Here is a 12,783-nt window from a genome sequence, read left to right on the forward strand (position 1 = left end):
AGGGTTTAGAATCTATCTTTTGTTATTGCTTTTAACTGAGTGTACCAAGCCAATTTCCTGATGCATTTGAACAGAATCACATCAAACCCCACCATGTAACCTGGGGTTTAAAGTCAAACGAACTGGAAAATGGCTTCCCAATGTTTTCTCCAACAACTTGTTTTCTAAGCCAGGGCCCGGGTGTGGCTCCTTCTCTGTTTTCTGGTCTCCCTGGGAGATTTCAAGGACTGGAAGAGGCCTGGCGGTGGCTTAGGCCTGTAATCCCAGCACTTTGGGAGGCAGAGGTGGGCAGATCACTTGAGCCTCCACCTGCCAGCGCATGCTTGACCTGAATGAGCTTGTTTTTCACAGCCCGAGTCTGTGGCTTCGTCCCCACAGTTCAGCGATCCTTACCTGTACGTCTGGAACGCCACTGGCAACAGACTGTTGCACCGAGTGGAAGGGGTGAGGCTGAAAACACGACCCGCTCAATGCACAGATTTTGTAAACATCAAAAAACAACTTGAGATGTTGGCAAGAATGAAAGTCACCCACTACCGGTTTGCTCTGGATTGGGCCTCGGTCCTTCCCACTGGCAACCTGTCCGCGGTGAACCGACAGGCCCTGAGGTACTACAGATGCGTGGTCAGTGAGGGGCTGAAGCTTGGCATCTCCGCGATGGTCACCCTGTACTATCCGACCCACGCCCACCTAGGCCTCCCCGAGCCTCTGCTGCACGCCGGCGGGTGGCTGAACCCATCGACGGTGGAGGCCTTCCAGGCCTACGCTGGGCTGTGCTTCCAGGAGCTAGGGGACCTGGTGAAGCTCTGGATCACCATCAACGAGCCTAATCGGCTAAGTGACATCTACAACCGCTCTGGCAACGACACCTACGGGGCGGCGCACAACCTACTGGTGGCCCACGCCCTGGCCTGGCGCCTCTACGACCGGCAGTTCAGGCCGTCACAGCGCGGGGCCGTGTCGCTGTCGCTGCACGCGGACTGGGCGGAACCCGCCAACCCCTATGCTGACTCGCACTGGAGGGCGGCCGAGCGCTTCCTGCAGTTCGAGATTGCTTGGTTCGCTGAGCCGCTCTTCAAAACCGGGGACTACCCCGCGGCCATGAGGGAATACATCGCCTCCAAGCACCGGCGGGGGCTTTCCAGCTCTGCGCTGCCGCGCCTCACCGAGGCCGAGAGGAGGCTGCTCAAGGGCACGGTCGACTTCTGCGCGCTCAACCACTTCACCACTAGGTTCGTGATGCACGAGCAGCTGGCCGGCAGCCGCTACGACTCGGACAGGGACATCCAGTTTCTGCAGGACATCACCCGGCTGAGCTCCCCTACGCGCCTGGCTGTGATTCCCTGGGGGGTGCGCAAGTTACTGCGGTGGGTCCGGAGGAACTATGGCGACATGGACATTTACATCACGGCCAGCGGCATTGACGACCAGGCTCTGGAGGATGACCGGCTCCGGAAGTACTACCTGGAAAAGTACCTTCAGGAGGTGCTGAAAGGTAAGGGCGGGGCCCCTTCAGACACAGGGCAGAGCGAGATTCCTGACAAGAACAAAGAATGAGAGGGGCAGGCTGGTGCCTGACGGCATCCGATTTGTGGCACCCAAGTCCTGTCAATTGAATTTTGTCTTGAAAACTGGCCTATGGATTTTTGGAAAAATTTTTAAATCATAAAAGTAACACATACCCATTATAGAAAACTGGGCACGTGGAGAAAGTTTTTTAAAAATCACCTGAAATCTCACCCCCCAGGATAAAGTCACTATTGTGGATTACTTATTTTCAGCATGCTTGCTAGCCTTTAAAAAAATTTTTGTGGGTACATAGTAGGTATATAAATTTATGGGATACATGAAATGTTTCCATACAGCCATGCAATGTGAAATAACCACATCATGGTAGCCTAAGCGAGCGAGCGAGTGGGGAAAACCAACTGTGATTCCCGGGCTGCACCAAGAGCACGTCTGAGGTTCACAATCAGGCCAAATAGGCAACATTTTTCTGCTTGTGACCCTTTAAACAAAAGTGACAACCTTCATTGCTCTGCTCCTTAAATTTGCTTTCTCCTCCAAGAGTTTTTGGATTATTTATGGATCAAAGTTTCACAAATTTACTTTAAATTATACACATTTTCACCTTCTCCTTTACATAGATCATAAAAGAATAAATGTCAAAAAAAAAAAAAACCTCCAATAAAAATCACTACCTTTATTATGGGCATAATTTTAGGTTGTTTCAATGAAAACTAAATTCTTGTTCAAAGATATTTCAGTCCATTTGTGATTCATGTTAATTTCTGATCTTTTTCAGCATACCTGATTGATAAAGTCAGAATCAAAGGCTATTATGCATTCAAACTGGCTGAAGAGAAATCTAAACCCAGATTTGGATTCTTCACATCTGATTTTAAAGCTAAATCCTCAATACAGTTTTACAACAAAATGATCAGCAGCAGTGGCTTCCCTTCTGAGAACAGTAGTTCTAGATGCAGTCAGACCCAAAAAAACACAGAGTGCACTGTCTGTTTATTCCTTGTGCAGAAGAAACCACTGATATTCTTGGGTTGTTGCTTCTTCTCCACCCTGGTTCTACTCTTATCAATCACCATTTTTCATAGGCAAAAGAGAAGAAAGTTTTGGAAAGCAAAAAACTTACAACATATACCATTAAAGAAAGGCAAGAGAGTTCTCAGCTAACCTGATCTTATTTGTCTGCATCACAGACAGCTTAAAAATTCATTCCAGTTCCATATGCTGGTAACTGACAGGAGATATACCTGTATTATAGAAAGACAATTTGAGATACAGCTGTAACCAAGGTGATGACAATCGTCTCTGCTGTGTGGTTCAAAGAACTTTCCCTTAGGCATTGACATCAGTGAATTCAGTTATTGGATGTAAACATAAAGGCTTCATCCTGACAGTAAGCTATGAGGATTACATGATACATTGCTTCTTGAAGTTTGATGAACTGTATTCCATCATTCTGCTCTAGCTTTCATCTCTACCAATAGCTACTTGTGGTACAATAAATTATTTTTAAAAAGTAAAACTTTGGGCCGGGCACAGTGGCTCACACCTGTAATCCTAGCACTTTGGGAGGCTGAGGCGGGGACATCACCTGAGGTGAGGAGTTCAAGGCCAACCTGGCCAACATGGTGAAACCCTGTCTCTACTAAAAACACAAAAATTAGCCAGGTGTGGTGGCAGTGGTGTCTATAATCTCAGCTACTTGGGAGGCTGAGGCAGAATTGTTTGAACCCAAGAAACAGAGGTTGCAGTGAGCCGAAATTGTGCCACTGCACTCCAGCCTGGGCGACAACAGCAAGACCATCTCAAACAACAACAAAAAAAAGCAAAAGCAAAACTTTGTAACTGGATAGTCAGTGATACATAATATATATTCTGTCACTTCTAATAAAGTGCTTTCCCCTTTAGGTCAGGGTGGTTCTAAATGGAAAGAAAACACAATAATAGGGTAAGTAGTGCTTGTCTAAGCCAGTTACAACACTGGCTTAAGTACTGATCTTAAGGGGATCAAGCCCTTCATTTTTCTAACAACAAAAAATCACCTACAGAATATCTAATTTGTGATCTTTTACTAGATCTGATTTTTTTAAATAATGTAATTTCTGGCCAGGCATGGTGGCACACGCCTATAATCCCAGCACTTTGGGAGGCCAAGGCGGCTGGATTACCTGAGGTCAGGAGTTCGAGACCAGCCTGGCCAACGTGGCAAAACCCCGTCTCTACTAAAAATACAAAAGTCAGCCGGGCATGATGGCGGGCACCTGTAATCCCAGCTACTCGGGAGGCTGAGGCAGGAAAAACGCTTGAACCTGGGAGGCAGAGGTTGCGGTGAGCCAAGATTGCGCCATTGCACTCCAGCCTGGGGGACAGAGCGAGACTCTGTCTCTCAAAATAAAAAAATAATAATAATAATAAAAAGTAATTTCCAAAATCTCATCTCATGGAAAGATCACAGGATGAAGGAAAGCTAGATTCAACTCTGTGAATAGAAGTTGCTATACTCTTAAGTAAAGCAACAATTCAGAATGCTAATGGTCTGAATGAGTTTAAATTGTTTTATATAGCACCTTTTTGGGCTAGGGTTATTTACGAGATCTGACTTGGATAATCTGACATTTTGGGAAATGAACTCTGTCCTTGAGCCTTGTTCAGTTTATTTTAAACATTCGAGGAAGAAAACCTACATTTAACACCCATTGCACACAGTAACTTGTCTTTGTCTGCTCACTCCAGCAATTTAGACCTTAACAGTCACAGGAAATGTTCTTCTGTTATAAAGCCTTAGTAAATTAAGGTAGGTTTGATTATATTCTAGGTCCACTTATGTCTGAAGTTAAATTCAGTTCCCAACTGAAATTCTAATTGCTAATGAACAAGTTTCCAAAATACTGTAAAAAGAAAATACAATTAGTGAATTCAAGTAAATGCAAACGTGATGGGAAATCAATTTGCTATTTTGCCTGGCAAAAGACACAGTAAAATTGTTTTACTCTCCTCTAGTCTCCTTGCCCCAGCTGCACCCACTACCCCAAACTTGGCAGTTTTGAGGTTATGACTTTCAAGGAATTTTTTAGTATTAATATTTCCATCTGAGAACTATGTGCCTAAGGTTATGCATACAACTAGTCAACTGTTTTTATTACTCTATGTATATAAGGTTATGCATACAACTAGTCAACTGTTTTTATTACTCTATGTATAAACAGGAAGTCATTTAAAATAATCACTTGGCTGGGTTTTTTCCCCATTGTGCCACATGGATTCACCCTGACCCAAGAACTCCAAGGAAAATTCGTGTCAACTGAGCAACTCATGGACCTCTCTCAAGACCTCGAAAAAAAATGGTTGGCCACAGGAATTTAAAAAAACCTGGAATTTATCTTTCAGGTTTTGCTTTCTCGTCTCTTTCTCACTGGCCTTTGTTTAAAGTATCTCGTACTCACAGTTCACGTATCTATTAACCTTCACTATGTCTTTTTCACATTAAGAGCTTATGCTTCAAGCACGTCCCCCTTTTCTAACTTGCTGGTTTACCAAACTCCCCTAAACAATAAAATTCCTAACCCAGTACTGACAGTCCTCTGCCACTTGGGGATTTTACTACTTTTTAAGCCATCATCACACAAGAATCCAAAAACCCTTACATTTTTTAAACAATGGCAAATATGTACAGCAAATTATGTTAAGCATTTAATCTGGCTCATGCCCTTATCATACTAAATATTCAGGTTTATCATAAACTCATTAAAAACCATCAAAGGTCAACCAGAAACGGATAGCTCTTGAAAGGAGCAAACAGGTAAGATCTTTCGAGTTTAAGCTTTTCTGAGATGTATTGTGAAAAATTTAACTTGTGTTTATTGTATATTCAATATAACAATCTGGAAACATCACAACTATGGTATTTACAGAGCCTCTGGAAAATGAGGCCAGTACATTGTGACATGTTTAATTTTCAATGTATTTATTCCAAATAAACTGGTTCATGCTGACTACTTGAATTCAACTAACAACCTGGTCAATTTTAAGAACTGCTGAATGTGAATGGGTTTGGCATTGTAAATGGGCTCTGCCCAAGACTGCCTCCCCTGAACCCTTCTGCCTAGTTTGTGTGCCAACTTAGTATGTTACTTCTGGGTATATTTTCTCAAAAAATGTGGCCGGCGTGTGGTGGCTCACACCTGTAACCCCATGACTGGGAGGCTGAGGCGGGCAGACTGCTTGACTCCAGGAGTTTGAGACCAGCTTGGGCAACATGGCAAAACCCTCTCTACAAAAAATTAGCTAGATATGGTGGCACGTATTTGTGGTCCCAGCTACACAGAAGGCTGAGGTGGATGGCTTGAGCCTGGGAGGCAGAGGTTGCAATGAGCCAAGATTGCACCACTGCACTCTAACCTGGGTGACAGAGACCCCATCTCAAAAATATGTGGACACCTACATCTAAAAACTGCAAAAATAGTGCACAAGTGCTTATCCATAGACACAGAAGACAAGAAACGTTTTCCCTGGGGAACAACGGCTCATTTATTATACCCAAATTAAAAAAAAACAAAAAAAAAAAACAAAAAAAAACAGTTGAGCTACAACCAGCCTGTAAGTTATCCTATCAAGGTCAGACCCAGCATGCCAGTCCATTTCATGCTCAAAGAAATCCCATTTACTCCCACAGCAGCTACTACCCACAAGCTGATCCTCTCATGAACATCTCCACCCAACTGTAATATTGCCACTTGGAAATTTCTCCCACAAGCCTCGTACTGTTTTGAAATCCTGTCAATACCTTCCAAAACATCTTCCAGTCCCACTGCCATTACTGAGTTCCCTGGCAATCCAGGAACCGACTCAGTAAACAGCTACATGCCATCGTTCTAGGTAGTTGGAATACACCAGAGTACAAAATTACATCCTTGTTAAAGTTACATTCCAGCAGAAAAAAAGCATATAACGAATACACACATTGTAAATATCAGAACTACAAATGCTATGGACAAAAACAAGTGGAGAAGGGTAAAGAGACAGTAGGACAAGTTTAAGGAGCAGGTCCCCTATTTTTAATAGAGTGATCAAGGCAGGATTCACTGAATAGACCTGAAGGTAAGTGAGTTAGACACACAGCTCAGCTGAGAGCATTCCAAAGGGAAAAGACAACTTAAATGCTTAATGACAGAGGACTTGGTATCGAGGAATAGCCAGGTCAGTTCAGCTATAGTGCAGAAGTCAGAAAAACTGAGTTAAAAACAGCTGCAGGTAGAATGGGGAAACTATTTTAAAAAGAAAAAATTGAAAAGAACCTGTTGCAGGATTTGAAGCAGTGCTATAATCCATTTCAAAGTCAGTACCCTGGCTGATGCTGAAATACAGGGAAGATGACCAGTTGAGACTGTCACAGTAACCCAGGTGAAATACGCAGGTTTTTCATTTTCTGCATTGTAAGAAATTTGTATCTAATGGACCCGTATTTCCCAACCTTTTGGGGATGTGATCTTACTTCATGTTGATCCCATTCATTGCCTACAACCCCATCCCGGAAGCTTCTGAGCAAATCCTAGATTCATCATTACCTCCAAATTTCTTAAAAACCTAACCACATACATGGTCAGCAAGATTCCTTAATGTATGTTCAACTGGTGCACTTGAATCAAGATCTAAAATATATAGGGCATGGTGACCCATGCCTGTAGTTCCAGCTCTTTGGGAGGCAAAAGAGAAACACTTAAGGCCAGGAGTTCAAGACCAGCCTGGGCAACATGAGACCCCATACATACTTTAAAAAAATAAAAAGTCAAACGTGACGGTGCCTGCCTATAGTCCTAGCTACTAAGGAGGCTGAGGCAGCTAGGAGCATCGCTTGAGTCCAGGAGTTTGAAGTTACAGAGCTATGACCATGGCACTGTATTCCAGCCTGGGCAACTGAGCAAGACATTGTAAGATCCAAGATAACATATATGCCAACTGGTTGCTACTTCTGTCATTTAATCTTTCTGATAGAAGTATCTGACCATACCTTACAATGAAGGTACTCAGCATGTTTTCCTGATGCATTTGATCAAGAATGAACGTTACATCTTGCCTTAGAAATTGCAGTTTCCATCAAATGAGATGTAGAATTCAGGAAGGTTTGGGGGTCACCATGTTGACCTAGGTCTAGTTATGGTGGCCTCGTACCATATTTAAAAGTATGACACGTGGAATTAAAAGATTATGGAAGGGTTATCAATTTTCAAAAACAAGTTCTAGGATATGGAAGTAAATGGCTGAGGGAGGGTAAAGGACAAGATTATTGAGACGATGAACCAAACCAAATGCACCTTCTAACTGATGCTGTAACACTTTGTTCTACTCCTCAGCTGTTTTTCCAAAGATGACTAAGACAACATTTGCCTTACCAAATATTCAAATTCATGCCTCAGCAAATTTAGACACCTTCAGGGTATTCCTAAAGTTCTATATGCAATGATGAACAGCCTCATGTTTGCCTGTCACTGGTACAATATTCCTCTTGCCTAAAATATATCCTTGCTATTCCTTCAAGAACTAGATTAAAGCTCTTTGTTCCACAAGGGAGAAAAACTAGCTAACAAGGATAACAGGTTTAAGCAGCTCCAAATCAACAGGTCTTTTATTGCATCATTTAAATATCACAAGTAGGTCTTAGGAGTCATCTGGCATCTTCTTTCTGTAGCTGGATAACTGGGCAGAAAAAAAAAAAAAAAATCGGTCATTCCCATCAATACACTTGCCTAGAAAAGTACTAGTACTAATCTTTTGTTTTGTACTATATTCTAAATGATCTAAAACATACCTCAGGACTATGACTTATTGATTCATGGTAAACTATACATAGTAAAATGCATGCCAATTCCATCTTTTATTCTGTCAAATTTACTGTGTTCCAGAATGCTTAACTCTCCATTTTCTATGACTACAACTCCAGTTTAAGTCTTTTAGTAAATTTAGAGCTTCATTCAACTAAAGCAGTAATAAAACTTAAGACACTACAAGAACTTACCTCTTAGATCTTATTCATCAGCCTGCTGAACAGTTCCTTTTTCAGAGACATAGATACCATCCAAAAATTTCCTGATATCCTTGTTTTTAACTGTTGTGGCTTGCTGAATCAAAGCCGCTACAGGAGAGAAGATACAGCAATTAATACATCAGCCTAACCCATCTTAAAAAGAATATATTTCATTATATGCTCTACTTAAAATTTCAGAATGTTACCTTTTTAACTTCACAATTTAAAAAGCTAACCAAATAAAAATTAGCAAAATACTGTATTTTAAACAACAAGATTTAGATAAAATCTTGTAGGCATAATTAGAAATAGTAAACATACAAACCTGAATTTGAAACAAGTTCAATGTCATTTCCTTCAAGGATTAATTCATCTTTCTGGGCTTGAGATACTGAACAAGCAACACCTGAAAGGGGAGAGGGCATGTGCATAGCATCAACACCAAACTAGATCTGTGTAAAAAATATTTAAATTGCAGAGGCACCAATTTATTCCATGTAAAACTCCATGCACCAAAAGAACCTTGTCTTAAGATTTTGGGGCCAGGCACAGTGGCTCACGCCTGTAATCCCAGCACTTTGGGAGGCCGAAGAGGGCGGATCATGAGGTCAGGAGAGCAAGACCATCCTGGCTAACACAGTGAAACCTCATCTCTACTAAAAATACAAAAAAGTAGCCGGGAGTGGTGGCACGTGCCTATAATCCTAGTTACTTAGGAGGCTGAGGCAAGAGAACCACTTGAAGCTAGGAGGCAGAGGTTGCATGGAGCCGAAATCGTGCCACTACACGCCAGCCTGGGTGGCAGAGCGAGACTCTGTCTCAAAAAACAAACAAAAAAACCATTTTGGTTTTACAGCACCTGCCTTACCTGTGCCAAAATCTTATTTGTGTTCCTACTTGAATGAATCACAGTCCTACGGTGGTTACTCCTTCGGTGATTTAATTAAGGTATTCAATTTGCCAGAATTTAGTTGTACAAAGCCTTGTGCCAAGTCTTACTTTAGACCAGCCTGGACAACATAACAAGACCCTCCCTCTACAAAAAATTTTAAAAATTGGCTGGGGTCAGGCACAATAGCATTCCTTGAAATCATGAAATCAGCCTGGGCAATGTGGCAAAACAGTCTCTACAAAAAATAAAAAATTAGCTGGGTGTGGTGGCAGACACCTGTAGTGCCAGTTAGTGGGGTGGCTGAGGTGGGAGAAACACCTGAGCACGAAAGTGGAGGCTGCAATGAGCTGAGATCACACCACTGTACTCCAGCCTGGGCAACAGAACAAGACGCTGCCTCAGATAAAAAGCACCAATCTTTAAAATTTTTTTTAAACCTACCGTATTTACTATGTATTACGCATGCACTGTTATTTTTCAACTTTAAGTCATTTAATCAAAGATGTTTGCAATTTTAAGCTACGGAGAGATGATACGCCCAAGGTGGACAGTGAGAGCTGAAATTTAAGCTAGGCTATTAACCATTACTCATGTAGTTTTCTCTTTAGATTTTAAAGGTTCTTACCACAAAGAAAAATGGAGTGATGGATGTGTTAATTAGCTTGATTTTGTCATTCCACAGAATATACATGTATTGAAACATCACATTGTGCTCCATAAATACACCTTTTGTAAATTACAAGTCTTTAAAATATTTCATTTGCCAAGTTAAATACAACCACCACTACAAACTACTCCAATGTATCAACTTTCTGAAATTGTAATCAATATGATATAAACCCTTAAGTAGCACCAACAGTTACAAGTGTAATCAAGAGAATTCTAAAACAAATCTGGTTTTATTCAGCACAAACACAAAACACCAGCCAACTAAAGTATGAAAGAGGTTGGGAGTGGAAAAGGAGAAAAAAAAAATATGAAGGAAAAATTTCTTAATTCTATCTGAGGGTATGCACATACCTGGTCTCATCCGAACCCTGCGGATGTATTTTTCACCCAAGAAATTTCGGATTTCAACAAGAGACCCATTCTCCTGGATAACAACGTTGATGGGGAAGTGAGCATACACAGACCTCATCTTGTAACGGAAGCCCTATATTAAATAAGCAAGCTATTACCAATGCTGAAGAATATTTTTAATAGCACCTGAACCAAACTTTATAAACATTGTTCTGTCTATTCAGTGGACTGTAAAGCTCCTTACAGAGGCATTTATTTCACTATCTCTCATGCCCTCAATGAACAATGCTGCCCTCTTTTAATGAGAACCCCAAAGCCCTCATGTCTGACATTAGACTAACATTTACTGAGTAGTACTAAGGTACAGCACATGGCCAAGAATTGAAAACCATTTCAGCATGAACTTTTTATCCTGAGGGGAGAGAAGGTGGGTTGGAAGGAATAGGGACCAACAGACAGAAAACTCAGAAACTACATCATTTTCTATCCCAACGAGGGGTCCTGATGGTGAGATTTGATTGCCACTTAGTACTGCAACTGTAGATTTCCTATTTTAAAAAAAGAAAATTCGGAAGATGTGAAAATTCACCATTAGCCTACTTTTTAAAAACTGCACCCATCTAGCCATGCATGGTGGCTCATGCGGCAATCCCAGTACTATGGTAGGCCAATGTGGGAGGATCCCTTAAGCTCAGCCTGGACAAAACAGGGAGACTCCAGTCTTGATTCAAAAAAAAAACAACCCCCCCCCCCCCCACCGCCAAACAGAAAAAACAAACATGTTGTACCCATCTGGTCTTTGCTCTCAGCTCTATCGCTTGAAGACCCAGAGATGCCTATTTTTGCCAAGTTCGTATTACACCAAATAAAATGCGTAACCCATTCTCTGAAAGAGACATTTATGCTGTATAAAGCAAAGGTTTGAGAAACCTCCCTTTCCAAAACAAAGAAGTCTGATTCATCTGCTTACCAGTGTAACACCCTTGATCATGTTCTGTACATGACTACAAATAGTCCGAACGGTAGCCAGTTCCTTTCTGTTACCCCACCATTTGTCAACCCGAAGCTGTAATAGAAAAACGTATTCTTTCCAGAAATATGCAGGCTTAAAAGATAACAGACCACTTACCCAATTACTTTAAGATTCTAGAATTAACCCTAATCAAAGCACATGGTTTTCAACTGGAAAAATCCAACCACCTATAAAACCTCCCAAAAGTTAAGCTTTGTACAAGTTGCAACAAACTTCCCTTCTGGAAAATTAAATCATCAGGTGTTACAGACCTACTGCCGGTTCCTAGGATTTTTACAAAGCAACCACTAGGAAAATAAACCGAACTTCTAACACTACTAAGACGTGTCACTGACGACCACTACATTTGAGCTTTATATAATTCGCTGTGTTAAGAATCTGGTTTTTCAATTTCACTAACGGAAAACTGGCTGGTATTCTGGACAGCAACATTTAAAGCTAAAACACTGAACCTCAATTCGAAAATTGTTAAAGTAACCAATGTGATGCTGTTATAAACCACCGTCCAACGAGCAAGTGAATTATCAGAAGAAAAACCCTCACCCTTTTTTTTTTCTTTCCAAGAAGACTGAGTTCTACATTGATGTGATTGAAGTCCCTCCGCAGAGTTCCTCTGGGGCCCTTCACGATAACTGTGCGTCCCTTCAGGGTAATGTCGACTAGAAGAGAGAACACACTCGTCAGGCCACACAACGCTTGGAACGTGTAGTAAAGATGTATGAAAAAGATATCAAGTCTCATACCATTTTCTGGAATGTCGACAGTCTGATTGCTGAGAATGGTCTTCATTCTGAAACACAAACACTGGGGGTGAGGCCGACCCAAGGCCCGTTTTTCCACCAAACTACGCGGCACAGAGCTCCACTCCTACCGGAGACTGCCAGGCGGAAGTTCCGGAGACGATATTGGAGGACGGGACACCGACAGCGGGCCCCAGTGCGTCCCAGCCCGGAAGGAGCAGCCCCAAAGCGAGAGTTACGAGGCCCAGCAGGCGAACTCCCGCTCAGCCCAACCCTGGAAGTTCTATCCGGGCGGCGCCATCCCGGCAAGGCTGAGGGGCGGGAATAGGCCAAAAAGCCCAAAACAGGATTCGCATCCGGCGCCGCCAGGCTCATATGGCGCTTGCCGAGCTGGGGGACAAACAGGACAAGGTTCCGAGAGTGGGAGCCGCGCCACAGCCTTTCCCAGAACAGATGGCTTCAGATTCCTAATGCCCCGCGAGCACAGTAACAACCTCACCTTGCAGTAGACGCAGCAAAGAAAGAACGTCTTTCGTCATTACGTACTTGTATC

The 12,783-nt window shown here is 42.3% G+C and overlaps 2 protein-coding genes across 3 annotated transcripts in view; one reads left to right on the forward strand and one right to left on the reverse strand.

Annotated features, from left to right (window-relative positions):
• Positions 1–5,525, forward strand: part of KLB (klotho beta) — a 45,501-nt gene extending 39,976 nt beyond the window's left edge. The window contains exons 4-5 of the mRNA XM_001091413.5: positions 352–1,495; positions 2,306–5,525. Coding sequence (XP_001091413.3) covers positions 352–1,495; positions 2,306–2,691 — 1,530 coding nt within the window. The 3' untranslated portion in view covers positions 2,692–5,525. The remainder of the gene's footprint in view (positions 1–351; positions 1,496–2,305) is intronic.
• Positions 5,526–6,026: 501 nt separating this feature from the next.
• RPL9 (ribosomal protein L9) lies at positions 6,027–12,754 on the reverse strand. Of its 2 annotated transcripts, none has more exons than XM_015138160.3 (8): positions 12,362–12,754; positions 12,234–12,280; positions 12,034–12,149; positions 11,428–11,523; positions 10,458–10,590; positions 8,871–8,951; positions 8,537–8,653; positions 6,027–8,217 (listed from the first exon to the last, which is right to left on the reverse strand). In XM_015138160.3, exons 2-7 carry the CDS (start codon positions 12,277–12,279, stop codon positions 8,547–8,549), a joined length of 579 nt encoding a protein of 192 aa, XP_014993646.1. In that variant the 5' UTR covers position 12,280; positions 12,362–12,754; the 3' UTR covers positions 6,027–8,217; positions 8,537–8,546. The 2 variants fall into 2 exon arrangements, with proteins under 2 accessions (XP_014993646.1, NP_001180487.1); NM_001193558.1 differs by having other exon boundaries at positions 8,176–8,217; positions 12,730–12,754.
• Positions 12,755–12,783: the final 29 nt, after the last annotated feature.

Source organism: Macaca mulatta, chromosome 5 (assembly GCF_049350105.2).
Source record: "Macaca mulatta isolate MMU2019108-1 chromosome 5, T2T-MMU8v2.0, whole genome shotgun sequence".
Taxonomy (NCBI): Eukaryota; Metazoa; Chordata; class Mammalia; order Primates; family Cercopithecidae; genus Macaca; species Macaca mulatta.